Below are 19,675 nucleotides of genomic sequence, written 5' to 3' on the forward strand. Positions count from 1 at the left end.
GTCAAAGGTGAAAAAGCAAGTGGAGTTGGAAGAGAGGGGGAAGCAAGGAAAGCTCCTCTGACCTGTTTGTTTTTGTTTTTTTTTTTTTTAACTGGGAAAAAAAAGAGGATGAGATCCCCAGATTCTACAGATTTGAAGGACATGAAAGAAGTATTTTGGCCTCTAATGATGAAGACCAGTGCCTAGAGGAATTTTTAAAAAGTACATGAGCAATTTAGATGTACAGTTCCCTTTGGTTATAACCCAATTCCCACCACCTAACCTATTTTGGAGTCCAGTGGGATGTTCAAAAGCTTATTTCTGCATGTAAACAGAGCTCACGATCCTTTGAATACTCAGCAAGACCAGAAATAATCAGTTTGCTATCTACAGTTAGTGTTCACTTGGTTTAAATCACTTTGGTTTAAATAATCAGATTGTTCTGAATGCAAGGTATGATTTCGGGGTCCAGTGTATTTAAGATTGGATTCTTACATTCATAATTTCAACTTCCAGCCAAATGCAATTTAATTTCCAGAGGAAGAAGACAAAATCTAGCAGACTCTTTGCATCCTTCTGCATTTCTAACACAATAAAATATTTTAAAAGCTATGTAGCTATATATTAAGATACATCATTTTCCATCTTCCCTTTCAAAAGCATGTAGGTGAACAGTTTATTTCTTGTCAGCAATAATAAATGTTGTACTGAATTTCACGCAAAAAATGTATTTGGAGCAACCGACCTCTTGATCATTACACCAATCATACAGTGTACCATATCTTTACGAAAGCAATTAAATCATTCATAGTTTAAGTGTTTTAAATGATTCGGAGAAATCCAGTTCTATCTTCAGGTGTTAAAATCAGTTTGCCCTAAGTATCCATTGAAACATTAGTTACTGATACTTTGAATTACCATTCTGCTTATTTGCTTTGCCATATTAAAAGCTATTGTTATTTAACAGCAAAATGTATGTAGTTAGAAGATTTGTTAGTTTTAATTTACTAATTCATTTTGTCTCATTTATGACAGAATTCAAGTAAGAAAATTAGCAGGTTCATAGAAGATGTTAGGATTTGTCCTTTCTTCTTTCTGAACATTTGAGAAAGGAAGATCATATCCTTGGGAGGCTCAAAAGATTTTATTGGGATAACTGGAACAGAACAAGAAAAGTACCTTGGCTTTTAGTTAAATGAAGGATTTACAGACCATCTTTGGCATACACATATTTAAATGGCTTATTTTTATTAGTCAGCAGATACACCAAGAGAAAATCAGTCTCACTGGCAGATCTTTGATTCTGACTCCAGTAGGAAATAACATTATTGCTTCTTGAGGAAAGAAACCCCAAACTAATAGTTGTGGCCATAAAAATCTTTGTGCTTTGGACTGTTTATCACTCTTTGAAATGTAACATTGTCAAAGGGCAGGACTAAAAACCCGAACATACTGTTCAGGTTGTACCTTTCCCCAGACAGGTCCCTAGGCTGGGGACTGGGTTGGTTTTTTGCTGTTTTTCTTTTTTTTTTTTTTTCCCTCTCACTCTATTGTCTTTTTTTTAAGGTTTAGCAACACTTGTTTAGCTTGCCAAGTTAATGAACTATTAATGAACTGATCTGAGAAATGCGGCTGGTGTAATATAAACTGTACTAGCCCCAGACAGTGCCTCATATTAAATTGTATTTTCCCCTTTGCACAGATTGTGCTGCTGAGCTCAGGTTTGTTGAACTTCCTAATTACCTCAAAACTTTGAAACAAATGATTTCAGCGTGCCTCCTCCCTGCGCTGTCTCGCTGATGCAAGGAGGGGCGATGCGGTAACTCTACACCTGTTTCAGCACACGCCTATCAACTTGCTCAACTTCCCCAACGAGTGCCGAGTTGAGCATGAGAACATCCGAGATTGCTTGGGTCTGTACCCACTGGTCCAGATACTTCTGGGTGTTCGGATTGGCTTTGCGCTGGGGTGGCTTTAACAGTTAGTGCTCTATAATGGCACTTGATGACAGCAGCTTGTGCTCTAGGACTAAGAGTAAACTGAATTCCTATCAGACTCGTTATAAATCAACAAGACGGAGAAGCCTGCCACCAGACATCCTGTTAGAAAATGGTTTTAAAGGAAAGTTTCAAAGAAATATTAGGAATATAGAGCCTATACATCCAAGGCGCCCTAAGAAAAGACCTTCTATATTTTCAGGTAGGAAATGCTATGTTAACAGTATGTTGGTGCAATATCTTTTAAACCTTTTTGGTAATATTTGAAGGATTCAGCAGCTGATTCCAGTCAGAATTTATTCTGGTTTAAAAGCTAAGACAGTCTTCATGGATAGATTTACTCAAGTACCATTTATGTTAAATTATGTCAGCCATTAGAGTTAAAATGATGGAACCAAAGAGAGAGACTTTCTTCATATTTTCTATTTCATGTTGCTTGCTTGTGGGGATTTTTTTTTTTAATAGTTAGCATTTAAAGAAAACCAGTTGTTTCTCTAGAGCTTTAAACTGCATTTTGCTTAACCCCACTTACAAGCAATGCAGTCAATATCTGCAGTATAAGTATCTCTCTTGCTGCTTTAATACTGTATCTCATTGCTTTTCTGGAGGAGAGTGGTTTGGGGATATGCTGACTTTTTCAGTCTAGCTGATTTTTTTTGTGTAGCCAGAAATTAACATCACTAAATAGTCAAATGCATGCTTTGAATTCCTGGCTTGCACTGGAGCCTGTAATGTCTGTAGTTAATAGTTCAGTTTAACTCTCTAGTTGTTAAGAAGTAGGAACAAGGTGTAAGAGTGGATTTCAGTCAAGCTAATGGCAAGTCTGGATTTTTTTTTTTCCTTTTTTTTTTTTTGTTTTGTTTTTTTTGTTTTATTATTTGAAATATGCCTAAAAATAGGCAATAGATTAGCATGAGGACAAAGGTCATCTTTACTAGGAGGACTTAAAAGGTTTTAGGGGGGGGAAAAATCAATATCAGCTCATCCTTACTGAAACTGAAGATGTGTTTCTGTGAGGCAATCAGAGGAAATGAAATTCTTTATAGAAACAAAAAGATACTGTTTGTTTAACTTAGGTACCTCCATTTCCAGATGAAAATGAGGATTTTTAAATTTCTAGGGGGAAATAGTACAATCATACACATCTTTGAAGAGCTATGAAGTATATCAAAAAGTGTTATTGATAATTTAAATATTAATATTATATTCCTTAATGACAGCTAAACTTAGATGGGTACCTTCTCATGAGCTGAAACACTGCTGAAGGAATGGGAATACAATGTTAAAAGATGACACAGGGCAGCACCATTTGTGTGGGATTTAGAGCCTCCATTGTACCTTTGTTAAGGTATTTGAAAGCTTTTTTCCTTCTTCCTATTCTACTTCCCCAGCTTAAAAAAATGCAAAAAGCCTTATCGGATCTTAAGTCAGGTGACTCAGACATGCCCAGGGCTCCTGTGCTTCCTGGTGCCTGAACAGGCTCTTCCTGAGGTGAGGTGGTCTGTTGGGGACTGTCAAAGCACGTTATTTTGGGCAGGATAGACCCTCTGTATTTTACTCTTTCTCAGTTGCTGCTTGTTGTCTTCTGGCTACCTTTTCTGCTCCTTAATTACTTCTGTGTTTGTTTTTTTTCCTCCTGTAGCTTTTCACTTTTTTTTCTGTGCAGCAACACTTTTGTTAGAAAAAACATATTAAATAGCCTTGTGTTTGGTCTCCAACACCCATACTCTGTTGTGCCTACCCAAATTTCTCCTGTATTCTGTGATCTTTCTTTTTTATTAAATACAATTCTTCTTTCTCTCTGCTCTCTTTCCGCCCTCCCAAATTACCACACTAGCAGTAATACTCCATCGTTTGTGCTGCGTCAGATACGAGCACTTTAATGTAGTTGGTGTGTCTGGAACGCTGCCATTACACTTATGAAATCCACTGCAGCTGTGTTACTGTACACTCAAGGGCACTTAACTCAAAGGTAATGCAAATTGCTTGCTATAAGCAATTGATGGAGCGTGATGGAAAGATGGGTGTAGTCTTTCATTTCGTAGGTCAGCAGTATACATGGGAGAAGCTTTACTTGATTTGCTTTTGAAAACAGGTTAACAAAGTAAGCTCGAAGTCCTCTGGACCATTGTCTTTCAGCTGTAAATGTAGGTTAGAATGGAAACAACTGTATCATAGAATCATGGAATGGTTTGGGCTGGAAGGGACCTCTAAAGATCTTATAGTCCAATCCCTCTGCTGTGGGCAGGGACATCTTCCACTAGATCAGGTTGCTCAAAGCCCCGTCCAACCTGACCTTTAAGACTTGAGATAGATAGATATTAAATATATACATATATAAAATATATATATTGATATACTTACTCTGCAGTCTTCTGGATTGCTGCTGAAGCCCTCTGAAGAATGTTGTAATTCATACTTCCTTGTTTCAGCCTAGTCATCTATTAATATAAATATTTTAAATCTATATCATTTTGACTCTTCCAGCTTCTTCTAATCCCTGTATCTCTGCTTATATCACCATGAACCTGTCTTAGTTTTAGGACATGCTTGTAATTTAGTCTGAAGTCATGTACATCTTGCTTTCTTTCCTTTTATTCTATCTTAAGGAGCTTAACTAAAAAAATACTGAATAGTGACACATCAAGGCATCTGGGTGCAAGGATATAGGTCAGTTCATATATTGGGACTCTTGTTTCAGACTTGGTGCAGACTCAGGGAGGCATCTTGCATGCAATAGACTTGTTTTACAATTTTTTCTTAATTATGATAGCTAGAAGCTCACTCTTTAAAAATGAAAGCTAAAACCTGAGAAGAGTGACATGTCTGTCTGTCCTGTCATCATGAAGTTAGTCATTCATGTATGCCTAGGCAGGACTATCCAAACAATGGTATCACTGGGTTGTTGTGTACATTCCCACATGGCAAGGGGAGGACAGAAACTATGACTGTGAGGAGAAACCATGGCATTGACAAAGGGATACACTGCACAGAGATACCTTTTTCTTCTTTCAACAAAGCACTTCATTTCTTCTTGTTCTTTAAATTTGAAATACTTCATGGATGCATACTTCAGGACTTGGTTAATATCAACTGCCGATATCTAAATTTTCGTTTTTACTACTTCATGGTTATGCTTTTTTTGTTTGGAAAACTATGGCACAAGCACAAGTGATCATAATCGACGTTATAGGGCCATTTATTGTCAATAGAGAGGTTCATCACCTTAATTAGTTGAGTTTGTACAGATCTGCTGACATGCCCTCAGCTCAGCATACTACCATAGCCGTGACTGAACCTTATCCTGGAAGGACCATACAAAAATGAACGGTGTCTTGTCTTAACTTGAAGATAAATCTGTGACTTGTTAATGAGAAAAGAAAGAATTGTCAAAAAACAGAGTGTGCAACGAAGGGGCCTTAGGAGGCCATGTCTTTACAGAGCTACCTAGGAAAGGTAAATTGAACTAACTGAAGGCACATAAAATTAAAATGGATTAGCTAAACGTCATTAAACATCTATGCTGACTCATATTCAAAAGCACAACAGCCTGAAGAAAATTAGTCTGTATTTATTAATTTTAATCTAGGGAAGTGTATGGTGAGTTTTCAATCATTTCTTTTTGGACGAAGGCTGCTGCTGCTGTTGTTGTTTGAGTTTCCTCTTCATACATGGCAAAGACATGCGAGATTTTGTCTGGGATTGTTAATTTTCTGAAGAAAGCAGGATAAACAATACAGAAATTACAAAGGTCAAAATACTAAAAAAAAAATATAATAGTTAAGTTCTACTTGGAAGCCGTTCGTATAGTGAGCTGGGGATGTTTGTTTAAGTACCATTGAATATCCACTTCTAGTACTGTTACTAGTATCTTGTGGGCTTTTTTCTTCTCCTTCTTCATTTTCATATGCAAGTAGCCTGTATTATTGTTGAATGATGCTTGTTGACTGATGTGTCTGTTTTGAAGGACAGAAGGTGAGAAAAATACTTTGGATTTTCTGCCTCTCACAGGACCAGGCACACCTCCATTTCATGGCCATATGCCTGTGACTCAGGCGGTGTCTTCTGTGGGACAACATGTTATCTCTGCTTTTGTAAAAGCATTATGATGTTGCTGTGAGTTAATATAATGAAGGTCAGTGGTTAACAGTACTGTATATAGCTACTCAAAGTAAGAATGTAGGTTGCTGGTCCATGATTTTACAATAGAATAGCTAGTACTCTGTAACAAATTCACTGCTTTTTTTTTTCAGTGAAAATATTGTCGCAGTTAGAAGTCTTGAGGCACTCTCTCAAAGCATTTCTGGAGTTCAGACCAGCATACAGTCTAGCAAAGTCACTTTCTAAAATAAGTAAGTTGATTTGACACCATATTTGTACGTAAATTAAAATACTGAAAATAATAAAGAAGGTGTTTATATGTAGAAAAATATTTAAAAGTTATTCAACAGTGATATGAATAAATTATTTAATTTTTCATGAGACATGGGGATAAAACAGCCAGTATGTATGATTTCTTTTTTTCTTTTGACTGGCTACATTAATTGGGAAAGACTTGCCAAAATCTAATTACTTTCAATAAGGATGCTTAAAATCATGGGTACAGTATGTGTCTTGATTCAAATGAGTTATAATCATCTGTGTTCAGTATTTTAATTTAGTGAAGATTTGAATATCCTACCTCCTCTCTGAATAAATTGTACTGCATGGTAATAATGTATGCTTGTAATCTGCATGGGATAATTGCTGTTCGCTTCTGGTACCCCTAGTGTCACCGTGCACGTTGAAGTTTGGTAGAATGGCTTGTGTTGGCACTGCAATTTACATGTATCATCCACGGACAGTAGAAGGGAAGGCAAGACTGACTTGTCCCAAAGTTCTTCTCTTCTCCTCCTGACTTTAAAAAATTGGCTTCATTTCCCCTTAATACTGTAAGCAAGACCTTATGCTGATTAAACATGTGGAGAGAGTGGGGTGTTGCATTTATTTGCTATTCATATTGTAAACTGGCACTAGTTCTGTATGTTACTGTGTTTTATTGAGCCTTATGTTAAGATATGCCACCATGCTACAAAATTGGTACATTGCTGATTGAGTGTGTGTCCACCCATTGGTCTGCATGAGTAACCACTGCTTTATTAACAGAAATTATCAAACTGATATGAATGTCTTGCTTTTCTCTCGGCCTTCTATATTTTTATGCTCACTTACATATTTCTACATATGTTACTTAATATACTCTGCAGCATTTTATTTCTTTAACTTTTTTTTAAAATGTCATTTTCTTTAGAAAGGATGGGTCAATGATTCAGAGGAAAGCTCTGGATTCTGCATTTTGGAGTCCAATGTAATGTATGCATGTTGTCAAACTTGTTTTCTTCTTGAGTTCACTGGTATTTTATGGACTATGGAGATTGATTTCCTAATGTTCTTGTAGGCAAGTGATGAAGATGCTTCCTCACCTGTAAGTTGTATTTGGGACATAAAGGAAGCTCTCTATGTCCATTGGAGAGTGACTTGAATGTAAAGATGAGGGAGAAGATAGGGAGGAAGGTGAGGTTAAGACAGGGAAGGCTCCTTCTGCTATTGTGGCTTGGTTTTTTGTTTTCTGATTTGTTGTTTGTTTGTTTGTTTGTTTGTTTTAAAAACTGTTTAGTTGTCTCCTAGATTTAGATTGTCACCATCAGTTGTTATAGATGTTAAGACTCCGCTTTAAAGCGGACTCCAATGTTCAAGTGAACAAAACCCATTATACGCACAGTAGTATACCTCAAATCTTATGATGTCGAAGTGTTTATAGACTTCACTGTGCTGAAAGACCTTGTGAAGCAATTACAGCACTTGCTTTCTGATTTCAGCACATGTTTCTGTGCATGCTGCCATAGAAATAGCATGTGAAAAAGAATCTGGTTTAGTAACATGGTTTGCCAGTTTGACCCTTGGCTTTCTGCTGTCTCCTATCTAGAGGATAATGATTAAAGTGTAGACTGAAATCTTAAAACTTATGCTCAATGCTCGCCTTCTGGGAAACATAACAGGCTCTTTCTTTTGTACGTTTATATAAATTTCAAGGAGCATTGAATTAATATGCAACATTGGTTGTATCTCCAAAAAAGTATGTTAATATAAAATGTATTGAATTTTAAAATAGAAAATCAGAGTCCTAAGACATGTTAGCAAAATAGGAAACATACAAAAATGTTTTAAAAGATTTAAGAACAAGCCAATCACTCTTTACATCAAATGGTAGTAGCCTTAACTACATTTCATGTGCAGTAAGTCCATGAGGGTTTGTTGACATTATTTTACAGTAAATCCTTCTTTGGCCATCATGAAACAATAAAATCTTTTATTCTTTTTATCTGATTTAAGATGCACCTTAAGGGCAGACTCACCATAAAAATATGCCCATCTTTGGCCCATAAAGAATTATTTTTGTGCTAATGGATTGAAAAGGTTGTCTATAATAGTAGTTTTTTTCATGGCTGAGAAATACATATCATTTCATTACATGAGAGACAGACATTACTTTTAAAGTCTTACAGTAGTGCATCTGCTGTAATCAAAACCTATCAGCCAAGTAAAATGTTTTAAAATAATTAGACTTAAAGGTTATCATAAAGGCTTTGATTTAACCTTCTTCCTGATGTATAGTTTTTTCCTCTTCTGAAGTGCAATCTTCATGTAAGCTAATGTAGTTAATGACATTGAAGTATGTATGTTCTCTTGACAGTAAGATGGGTCTATGGACTGCATATGAATCACGCAAAATATATTTCTTCTATAGTGCTTGTTTACTTCTAGATACTTTTGTAGACTTGTTGGGTGCATTTGGTAAGTAACTGTTTTCCTTTCAGCTATTTATACTTTACCTAGCCTTGCACATTTAATAGGAGCATACTGTATCAAAGTCAAATCACCTGATAATCTTGGAATCTCTGAAATAAAAATTCTCAGTGTTTTTTTCATTTTCATTTCTTTGCTGTCTTACTGTATCTGAATTTAAACAGCAATAAAAAGTTTAGGAGTTTCTGAAGATACACTACTTAATTTCAGTAAGAATTTAAAAAATCAGTATTTTATTAATCTGTTTAAATTCAGAGACTGTTTTGCCTGAAGACAGGTGTAGATAATAAAATTAGTCTTAATTACAAAAGACCACCTAATGAAAACTTTTTGAACACAACTAGAGTTAGCTGGAAGATTTTTTTGTACTGCTTCTCATGATGAAAGATGCCCTGATAGTGGTATGAAATCCTTATGGCACTTCTGGTAAACCAGCTGTAAGCAGATAGATACTGAGTTCATATGTTTAGGTTTTCATAAAGAACAAATTTCATCAACTGTATCTCATATTAATTTTCTTTATTGCTACTAATTAGGAGTGGTTAATTTGGAATGTGATTTTTATGAATTTTGGGGATTGGATCTTAAATTAGGAACTTGACTTGAGGAGCTCAGGACATTCTTTATTATATTTGGGTTTTCTGAGAAGTTGAAATTGCACAGTGCTTCACAAGATGAGATCAATTTTAATTTTTCTTGCTCAGGATATACTAACATCTAGCTGCTACCCAATGTTGGAATGCAGTTTTATAATCAGATGCAGTTTTGAAGACCCAACAAACATCTGTTCATGCTTTTTAATCATATACTGAAGCTGCACTTAAAATTTCTTAAAATAAGAAATCTTTCTGATCCATTACTGGAAGACATTACTGTTTCCAGGAAAAATTTTCTGTGGATAAGCAATGTATATTGTGCATGATACAATCTAGTGGCTCCTCTTCCAAGGACCTGGCTGTGTAGTGGAGTTTTTGTTTATTTGTTTGGTTTAGAACTGCCTGCGGATAGTGCTGTGACTTTCTGGGGGGTTTTGCTCTGCGTCTTTGGAGTTATTGTTTCTGCAGTTTCACGGTGGCTGTAATGGCAACGTGCTTTAGTTGCAGAACACGTTACTCTGCATCCCTGTGCTCACTTTGTTGTGAATTATCTGCTCTTCCTAATAAACCTTTTCTGGGGCAATTTGTGATGCAAACAATAAAGGGTTGGCAAAATAATTTTTAATCATAATGTTTAGTCTGCATATGGGTAAGGAGAGGGGCAGTCAACAAGTGTCATCTTTCTTATTGTAACTTCAGTTGTCTTGTATTTCCTGCTTTGTTTAGGATCTTTAAACTAGTCAGCCCCTTGCCAGCCTGTCTGTTCTCTCCTGTTCCTCATATGCAAGTCAGAGAAATCCTTCTCTAGCAAAGTTGCTCCACTTCTACCCCATTTTACCTGGACCAACCTGCAGCCTCCCCTAACAATTCTCAGGCACAGTTCAGAAGTGGCAAGAGCTGAGGAATTGAGAGAGAGTTGGATGTTGCCACCAGCATTTAGATAATGTTTTACTGTATGGTTGTAGACTGTTTTGTGCTGTCTGGCCTCATGGCCAGAGAACAGCCCCAAGTATTAATATAGGCATGGCATTCATGGTCTAACGTAGTTGAATCGCCAGTCTGTCCAGCAAGACATAACTTTAATGACTATCAAGGTCATTAAAACTCAGTACCAATTTGTTCAATGAGTCACCTGAAAGTACTTCTGAGAGGACTTGTTTAGATTTGTCATGGACAGTTATTGACTCCTGTATGGAAAATCATTCAAGCATTTGATTTCCAGTAGATGCTGAGGCTCTACTCCGAAGTAAAAAGTCTAATCTGCAGCAGAGGTTTTACTATCACACAAAGATGCCAGGGCAAAAGAAGGATGACAAAAAGAGCAGAATATCAGAAACTAAAGTAAGCTTACAACATGGAATTTCAGGGTCTGAAATGTATTTTATTTTCTGCCAAGCGGATTGAGGATAAACAAGCCCAATTCTAAATCCATTCTGGAACTGGAAAATTAGCAGTTCTTTCTTTAGAAGCCAGTAGTAATGTAATTCCAGTTTAGATTGGTCATACTAAATGTAATGGGACTCTTAAATAAAAGTAGTGTTACAGTTTGTCCTTTATCTGGTTTCAGGGTTAAGAATACTTCTGCGTAATCTATTGTTATATTTTGATTCCTTCAACTTGAAAGCCCATCCTGAAAGAGGTCTCAGTGACTGTGTAAACTTCACTCAGCAGCAAGAAGAATGATGGTGATGGAGATGGAAAAGGCCAAAGTAGTCAATGCCTTCTTTGCCTCAGTCTTTACCTTCAGGAGGCCTTCAGGAATCCCAGGTCCCAGAGACCAGTAGGAAGGCCTGAACTAAGGCAAACTTACCTTTGGTACAGGGATAACAGGTTAGGGAACATTTTAAACAAACTGAACATACATGAGTCCACGGGACCTGATAGGATGCAACCACAAGTGCTGTGGAAACTGGCTGACGTCACTGTCAGGCCAGTCCTGGTAGTCTTTGAAAGCTCATGGCAACTGGGGGGGGTTCCTGAGGAGTGGAAGAGAGCAAATGTGATTCCTCTCTTCAATAAGGAGGACCCAGGGAACTACTGGCCGGTCACCCTCACCATAATCCCTAGGAAAGTCATGGAGCAAATAATCCTATAACCCATTTCCAAACATAAGAGAAGTAGATGACTGGGAGCAGTCAGCATGTTTGTGTGAAGGGGAGATCATGCATTACCAACTCAAGAGACTTCTAAAGCAAGGCGACTGGCTTGGTGGATGATGGGAGAGCAAAGGATGCTGTTTATCTCAACTTTAGAAAGGCTTTTGACAGTATCTCCTGCAACATCCTCATAGACAAAATGATGAAATACAAATGATGAAATACAAACTAGATGAATGGACACTGAGGTGGGTTGAAAACTGAGCTGCCAGGCTGAGCGGGTTGTGATTAGCAGCATGAAGCCTAGCTGGAGGTCAGTCACTGACAGTGTAGCCCAGGGGTCGATACTGGGGCCAGTACTGTTTACAGGAGTCTCATGAAGCTCCACAAAAGGAAAAGTCAAGTTAATATGATTTTACCACGGTTTTGTTCAATATTTCCCCTACTACTTCCACAAATATTTTGGTTCATAATCCACTCTGTATTACTGAAAAGCATACCAATTCTCTTACTCCACTTTCTAAGATAATTATAATTGTTTAGGCATTTCCTGATTCTTCTTTTTATTGGCAGTCTTCCCCACTAAACATTACCAGAAAAAGTAATCTTTTTTTTTTTTTTTTGCTTTTTGTGAAAGATAAATGATAAAACTGTCAAGCAATCCTATAAACCTATGTTAGACTTCATTGTGTGTTGCCTATAGGCAATGCCCGTTGTTCCAGGAGTTGCAGACAGCTTTCTTTTCTCATCTCCTTTGCTCTCCTCTACTTGTGACAGTAGGGAGGGATAGCAGAAAGAACTTCCATGTGCAGTAGCATTGCTCCATTCCCACAGTAGAGGTCCAGAAGGAACAGGTACAGTTCCTTCAACAGATTTTTCATCCTTTTTATTAGATGGTTTCAGATTTTCACTTCGATCCTGATTTTAGGTATAGGTGGCTAAATTTAGTATTTAAAACAGTTTTTAGGGAAATAAATAGTCTATAAATAGAAATAAGTAGATTGTGCTTCAAGCTGAAGATGGTAAGAAATGGCTTTGTGCTCTCCTAGTGGCTTTGCATCTTAAAAGGCTGGCTAGTCCCAAATGAGGAGCAGCCTGTGGAGAAAGCCAGCATCACTATTTTGGGGCTTTTAACTAGGGGTGTTTTCTGATCTGGACAACCAGGGTGTCATCTTTCCAGACTCAGACATTTGCTGAATAGATGTCCATACCTAAGCTAGTCACTTCAAGCTCCATCCCTTTACAGTCATTGGAGAGAAACAGGTATTATTAGAGTTTAAACCATGTTGTCTGTTGTAGATGTCAGTATTAAAATGGGATGAATCAGCTCTGATTTCTTTATATTGACTAGAAGACATCCAAGCTGAGTAGCTGAAAAGGGGTTATACTGTAAACATCTGTATTAGGTCAAATAAGTCCCACCTCTGTAGTCTACCTTTAGCTTCTCCTTTCTAGCCAAGCAAGGGACCATGTACAGGAAGAGAGTGAAGGGGTGAATTGCTTCCATTCTTTCATAGATTGATATCACCAAGTGTTTCTTTTGTGAAAACAATGTTGCTTGCCCTTAACATTGGTGATTCATACGCCAAGCTCTCAAAATTATGACATGATTATTTCTGAAACCTCAGGTTTTAAAATAATAAAGCATGGGGCTTGTGTGCTTCTCAATCATAAGTTACTGTTGTCTTTTTTAATAACTATTAGCTACAATGTTTGCCCATATTAATGAACACTTATTTCACTTTATTTTTAATAAAACGTTACTGATTCTTTTAAAAACTCTAACATTATGTTTACTAACACAAAATTCAAACTCCTTGAGCATAAAGTGCCTCTTTATACACAACAGATTTTTTGGTATTCCAAACTTATCCTGCAGTTTATCACCAACCAGGGTGGCATGCTGAGGCACCTCACCTGCAGAAGATACAGACTGTCGCTACCATTGATGCCAGTTGCCACAGTCCTGTTTTCTGCTCTGTGAGCTCTGAACTGCTTTAAGTAACTTCTTATGGGTATTCTGGCATGTTAAGTACACAGTGTAATATCCTTTCTTCCCCTTATTGTTAAAAAAAGCCCCAACGAATCCCTTATCTTACATCCCCATCCATTCATGCCTAGCAGAATGCTGGAAAACATTAAAATACAAAACATTACATGCATAGTATTTACTCCACAGCTTAAATGACAGCCATGTGTTAACGACAAATGGGACCTCTAACAGTATTCTGGTGCAATGTTGTATCATCAGTTGGCTTCTAGTGAAGTTTCCCCCAGAACTGAAGGGATGGTACTGTCTTCTTGCATTTGTTGGTCCTGTTTAGAGCAACTCTAGAAGAAATGAATGTCACAGACGGTGTTCCGCGTTTGACTATAGTGAATCTGTGTAAAACATGCACAATATGTACAACAGCACAATATGTCCCTGTTGTGAAGAGATGCTCTAAGTTTCAGGAGACACCAAGACATTGTGGTCCAGAATGACCTTCCAAAGACTTGGGGATTTTGTCTGTTTGAAGGCTTTATTGTTTTGTGAAGGGCAAAATAAAATTTCTTTCAGAATTTTTGTGGGTGATCTTGATGCAAACAAACCGTTGTGAAAAGGGAATAAAATTAGTTATGTGTATTGACAATATGAATGACATGTTCATTTAACTATCTTCAGTTCAAATTAATATTCTTTAGCATGCTCGGCGCTATTTCTTTGCATCAATCAGGTGCTGAACGCACATTCTTTTCATTGGAGGTAATATAAGTACACTTCTTTGTAAAGACCTTTGGATTTCTCAGTATTTAAGATGAATTTGAAAGGACAAGGTTGCTGCATGGAAGCTCCTTTCCATATCCCCAGAGAAACACATTAAAAGGGAGTAATATGTGTGTGCATATATACTGATAAGTAAAACATATCTGAGATATTTAATTCATGGTTCCTTTTTTTTTTTTTAAGATCACCATACCTTCTATTCAGCAGTCCAAATTCACTTTAGGTACAGATTGCCAGGTGTGTGTCCATGGGCACAACTACACCGAAGAACTGATTATAGGGGATCTTTTGGCTAGGTATGCTCCTTTTTTTCTCTGAAGCTGACCTTCCTCTCTTCTACATTTTCTTAGCTGGGTTCTGCCTGCTGGCAGAGCAAGTCTGCGTGGCCTATTCTGCCACTAGTGTTTATCCCAGGGAAGAAGGCTGCACAAAAACTCTGTAAATTTGCATTTATATTCCCATACCCCAGAACTGTAATGAGTGGATTTTGTTTTAAGATTCTCCATGTATGTTGTGAGTAAAATTTATTTATTTTTCTCTTTATGCCATTTTCCATCTTGTTTTCTTTGTGTCATATATGGAGTAGGCAATGTAGGGTTCTATATCAGCTTAATATTGTAATCTGCTGATGAAACCTCACAGAAACAAATATGAGTTGCGGTAGTTGCTTTTTAATAATAGTGTACAGCCTGTTCTCCACATAGATGGATATCTTAGATTAATTATTTTGATCTGATTGTATATTATCGAGAATTAATAGTGTTGCGTATGTAAGTATATGTGAAATGTTATGTTTGTGTCTAACAGACTAGAGCTGACTCCATAAGTACTTGTTCTAGCATTCGCAAATAGTTTAACCTGGATCTAGCGTTACCTGTAATAGCTCTGCAAGAAGGTTTTTCTGTTTTGTCTGGCTACTCTGAATTACTGTACATGGACCAGAAATAAAGACATTCTCTGGCTTGGACTATGCAGGAAATCAGAGTGATTATCACTGCCCATTCTGGCTTTTAAAATCTTCAAGCTCATTGTCTGGCCGTGCTTCTTGCAATTAGACCTAGAATGTATCTGTTGCTCCAACAGCCAAAGTTTACTAACAGCTCAGCCAGAAAAGTGGCTGGGAAGAATGTTCTAACTATAAAATGCAGTGCCTGTTATAGGTGTTTATAAATGCATATGAGCAGTTGGGGAAGCTATGTAATACCTTTGAAAAGTATATCTTTGATTTTTTAACATTTTTTTAAATTTAGAAACATTATTTTCCTTTGCTTCTTTTCCCCACCTAAACACCCATGCAAGCCTTCCTTGTGTTGACCACAGTGATCATGTGCCTCTGTGGGGAGACTCATAGCCTCATTAATCAACTGAAGGTAACACCATAGCCCCAACCGTATTCCCAAAAACAGACCCACACCACCCAAATCAAATTTCTGCTCCTAACTAGTGCCACTGTAGAGATCTGATGGAAATTATGGGAGAAAGGGCGAGGATGGAAGAACTTCCCAGCTTTTCCAACAGCAGCACAATCTTAGATTAGCTTAAGTCAAACATGAAAATACACCCTGGGTCAAATCTGTCGTATTATCAGAAAATGAAGAAGTATCCTTATATTCTTGGAGAAGTTTCCATTTTATAAAGGATTCTGTGCTGATGCTATGTTTTTAGTTCACTGAATTAGTCAGTAGCTAGCGATGACCTCCCTTGATCTGTGGATGAGTTCAGGCAACGTTCGTGCGTTAGTGCCCTGTGTGAGTCGGCAGGATAAGGTGTCACTGAGCACCGGTACCTGACCAAGCGTAAGCTCAAGTTCCACATCCAGAACCGCAGCCCTGAGCTGCTTGCAGCTCCACCGCAAGACTTCAAAGCAGGTGAATCCCAGTTGTTGTTTTTTATGACCACCATTCTCTTTTGAATTAGGTCATTATAAAAGTTAACTGGGTTTTCTCCAGATCTAAGCATCATATTCAAATATTTGAATAAAAGTATTCTGTGTCAGTGGGTTGTTTTCAGTTATATGTCCTTTATTTTAGATGTCATTTCATGGTTGAGAAGCCAATCCAGAGACGAAACAGAAGGAACCTGTTTTCCTCTTCTGATCTGGTGAAAGAAAAAACATGGGAGAGGATGAGATCTACTCATTTTAATAACTTTAAAAAAAATGAGTTCAGAATTTCAAAGCCTTTAATGATGCAGTGGACAAACAAGTACTAGGAGTTTGATACTTAACCAGATTGGGCACTTAATAATCTACAAAGTAATTGTTAGATATTTCAGGAGCTAAATATCTTTGAAAACCTAGCCTGTGGTGACTCAAAATCATTAATCATTCTAAGTGTAGTTAAAGTAACTATAATTACTACTGTCTTTACTAGGAAATCATTCAATTTTAAATGTGACTTATCTGTTTGTGCTTTCTTCCTTGGGTACTAAGACCAAAATAGAGTTTTTTCTTTTACTTAATAAAAAGCAGATTGTAAGTTTTGTTTTGTACATTTTCTCACTAAATGGCAATTTCTATTCAAATGTAGCATGAGAGAAACTTTAAGTAACATCACCCGCTTAAACAAGAAGGTGATTTGCCTTTTTTGAGCGTAAGTAGGGAGCTGTGTTAGACCTCATAGCGCTCAGAAAACCAAGATGTTTTTTAGGTTAGCAGGAAGGGATGGGCTCTGAAGGATATAAAAGACCCAATTGCAAAGACTGCACATATATTTAACTTGGCCTCTGTGAGGGCACTGGTCCTTCCATAGAGAAGCAGCAAGTTGGAGGATGCTGGATCTCTATTAATTGCCTGTGCCCAGGTGGACGAGTTGCTGTTGCAAAACCTTCACCACGGCAAGGGAGAGACCTTGCACAAGTGCTCATCAGTTAAAAAGTACTATGTTGACGGGGGGAAAAAAAAATCAGCAAAGAGATACTCTGTCTCTGAAATTGAGATCTTTCCTGCCATAGGTTACCTCAAAAGGTGAAACAATGCATCTTTATAGATAATGTTTTAATTAAAAAAAAAATTGCTTCCCTATATTTAAAAAAAATATAAAAAAGATTTTGCAAGTCAGAACAAGTGTTCTTATGTAAGAAAGACCAATGAGGGTTTGTGGGGGTTTTTTTGGCCAAAGTGTTACTTCCTATCTAGCCAGCATCTAAGCACACCGTTGTGCAAGTAAGGGTATTACATGATAAACCCTATGTGCAGTGTCGCACCAGCGCTTGCCTAGGAGGGTTATACGGAAGGGGATTTCAAAACTACATAAAACAAGACACTTCCCCTTTAACAACTGATTAGGATTTAGATGGTTTACTGGCATCAGTTCTTCAAAGAACAGAGAAAATAATTTTAAGCAGTAACTGAAGGGTCGTCTGCACGTAATGAGGAGGAACATGAGGGAAAAACAACCATGAGAAGCAGAAATTTCACTGTAAAATCACATGGCCTGTCATTTAAATAAAGTTTCTGTAAAACAGCCAGTGGTTTGAGTCATGAAGATTTTTGCTGATAGCTACTTATGTTTACTTTGGATATACAGAAATATTTTCAAAAGGATGAAGGGCATGGTGACTGACAGCCTAGCTGTTAAAGGTATCAAGTGAGCTAAGAAGTGTATGATCATGTGCGTGCCCTGTTTATAAACTGATCGGGGAAAGAAAAATATTTTTTTTCGTCTACCACCTGGCATGACTTCTTAGGTAATCCTGATTTTTGAAGCATTACTTCTTTCCACCTTGAAACAAAAAAGAAGTTTTAAAAGTTGTAGATAATATCCAACTGAGTCATTAGGTCCCTGGTCTAACTGGAGGTAGCGCTAGTCTAAGCTACCTGAACCTGAACTTTGGATCTTTCTGTTAGCGCTTCTGAGTAAAATGAGAAGAAAGGTCCTTATCCCATAATGAGCCAGGGCTCCAGCTATGCCAAGCACTTCACTCACAGCCAGGGCCTGAGTCCTCCTCTGAAGCATGTACAGTCTTGTTTGAGACAGTATGTGGCAGCGCGTGTCAGGGAAGAGGGGAAGGTTGATGCAGTGATACATACAATTATATACTACTTCATCATTTGAAAGAGTGGTAAAAACTGTTGTTAGTTACCTAAGGTCAGCTAATCCTGACGGCGCTCAGCTTCCCTGTTTCAGCCGGGTAATTCTTACACAGGTGTTGCAAGACGTAGCATTTTTTTGAATAATTCAGAGTGAACGCTGTATGCGTAAGACCCATCTGAGGGAACTGTGGAGGTGTTTACGTTACATGGGCACACGCGTGGCAGCTCAGACCCAATGCCTGGCTGGTCTGACGGCCTCTCTCTGATAGCAGGCAGAGCGCGATACCTGATAGGAAGGTGTAAGAGGCAGCAAATGTAGTAGTCTGATCCCATGTCCATCTCATCTTGATCTGTAATAGGTGGAAGTTGGTTGAAACCCTTCCAGGATGTTTATTCTCATTTTATGAGAGAAGTAAAAAATCAACTTCTCTTCTAAGGTTGACGTTGCTAGTGGAGCAAAGGGACATAAGCAGAAGGATACCTTTTTACAGAGTAATGAAAACGTTGAGGTGTGAGTATCCAAACAGGTCAGCCAGAAAGGAAGAAGTGTTAATAATTAAAGACAAAACTAGAGAATGGAAAGGAAAGTTTAAAAAAAGAACAAGTAAACAAGTAGCTTATCACAAGAGCATCTTACTTAAAGTCAGGGAAAGCTTTAAGAACTGCTGTGTCAGAATTAAGAGAAAGAAAATATATCTGTAAATGTATTTGAGATTCAGGAAAACATTTTTGTTAAAAATCACACTGCAAGAAGTGCATACATTGAGATAAGAACTGTCTGAGGGATGGACTAGTATTTGAGAGCAAATTGGAGCTACTGCACTGAAAATTCCTCCTCCTAATTAGATAATCAATGAAAATATCATACCCGTGCAGCATATTACAGGGAGGTATCTTGTGGAAAATTAGTATTTTGTACATGTCATTCTACAAGGGAGACAAAATCAGGAAAACTGAAGCATGTGATGTGGTTTATGTTTGGGTCACGGATGCCTTGGTTTTGGCATAAGCTCACCACTCCAAGGGGGTACAACACCCTCCCTGTCTGCCTCCCTCTGCTTCCCGTCACATCTCGGGCACCTCTCTGAAGAGTCAGGAGCTTTTCCTTTTCCAAGGCAGGTTCCCAACTGGCTGCCTCCTGCATGCCTGGGGAGGGAGGTTTGCCCCAGCTCCATGGCCCTGGGAGAAAAGGCGGAAATCTGTGCCTGAACCTCAGGGTGTGCCTGCTAATGGCGAGCACGAGAACGAGAAGAAAAGCTGAGAAGTCTTATGATCTCAGTTATAGTAACATGCAGTGATTGTTAGCCATCCCTAGAGACGCTGTAGAAACAAGCAGATTGCTTTGAGCAACCTGATCTAGT

General features: G+C 37.8%; 1 protein-coding gene across 1 annotated transcript in view; it reads left to right on the forward strand.

Moving 5' to 3' along the window:
- Positions 1–1,973: 1,973 nt before the first annotated feature.
- Positions 1,974–19,675, forward strand: part of FRY (FRY microtubule binding protein) — a gene marked incomplete at its 5' end in the record, with an annotated part of 202,829 nt that continues 185,127 nt past the window's right edge. Inside the window, one exon of the mRNA XM_082304133.1 lies at positions 1,974–2,178. Coding sequence (XP_082160259.1) covers positions 1,974–2,178 — 205 coding nt within the window. The remainder of the gene's footprint in view (positions 2,179–19,675) is intronic.

The sequence above is a fragment of the Platalea leucorodia genome (assembly GCF_965183815.1).
Source record: "Platalea leucorodia genome assembly, chromosome: 2".
Classification (NCBI taxonomy): domain Eukaryota; kingdom Metazoa; phylum Chordata; class Aves; order Pelecaniformes; family Threskiornithidae; genus Platalea; species Platalea leucorodia.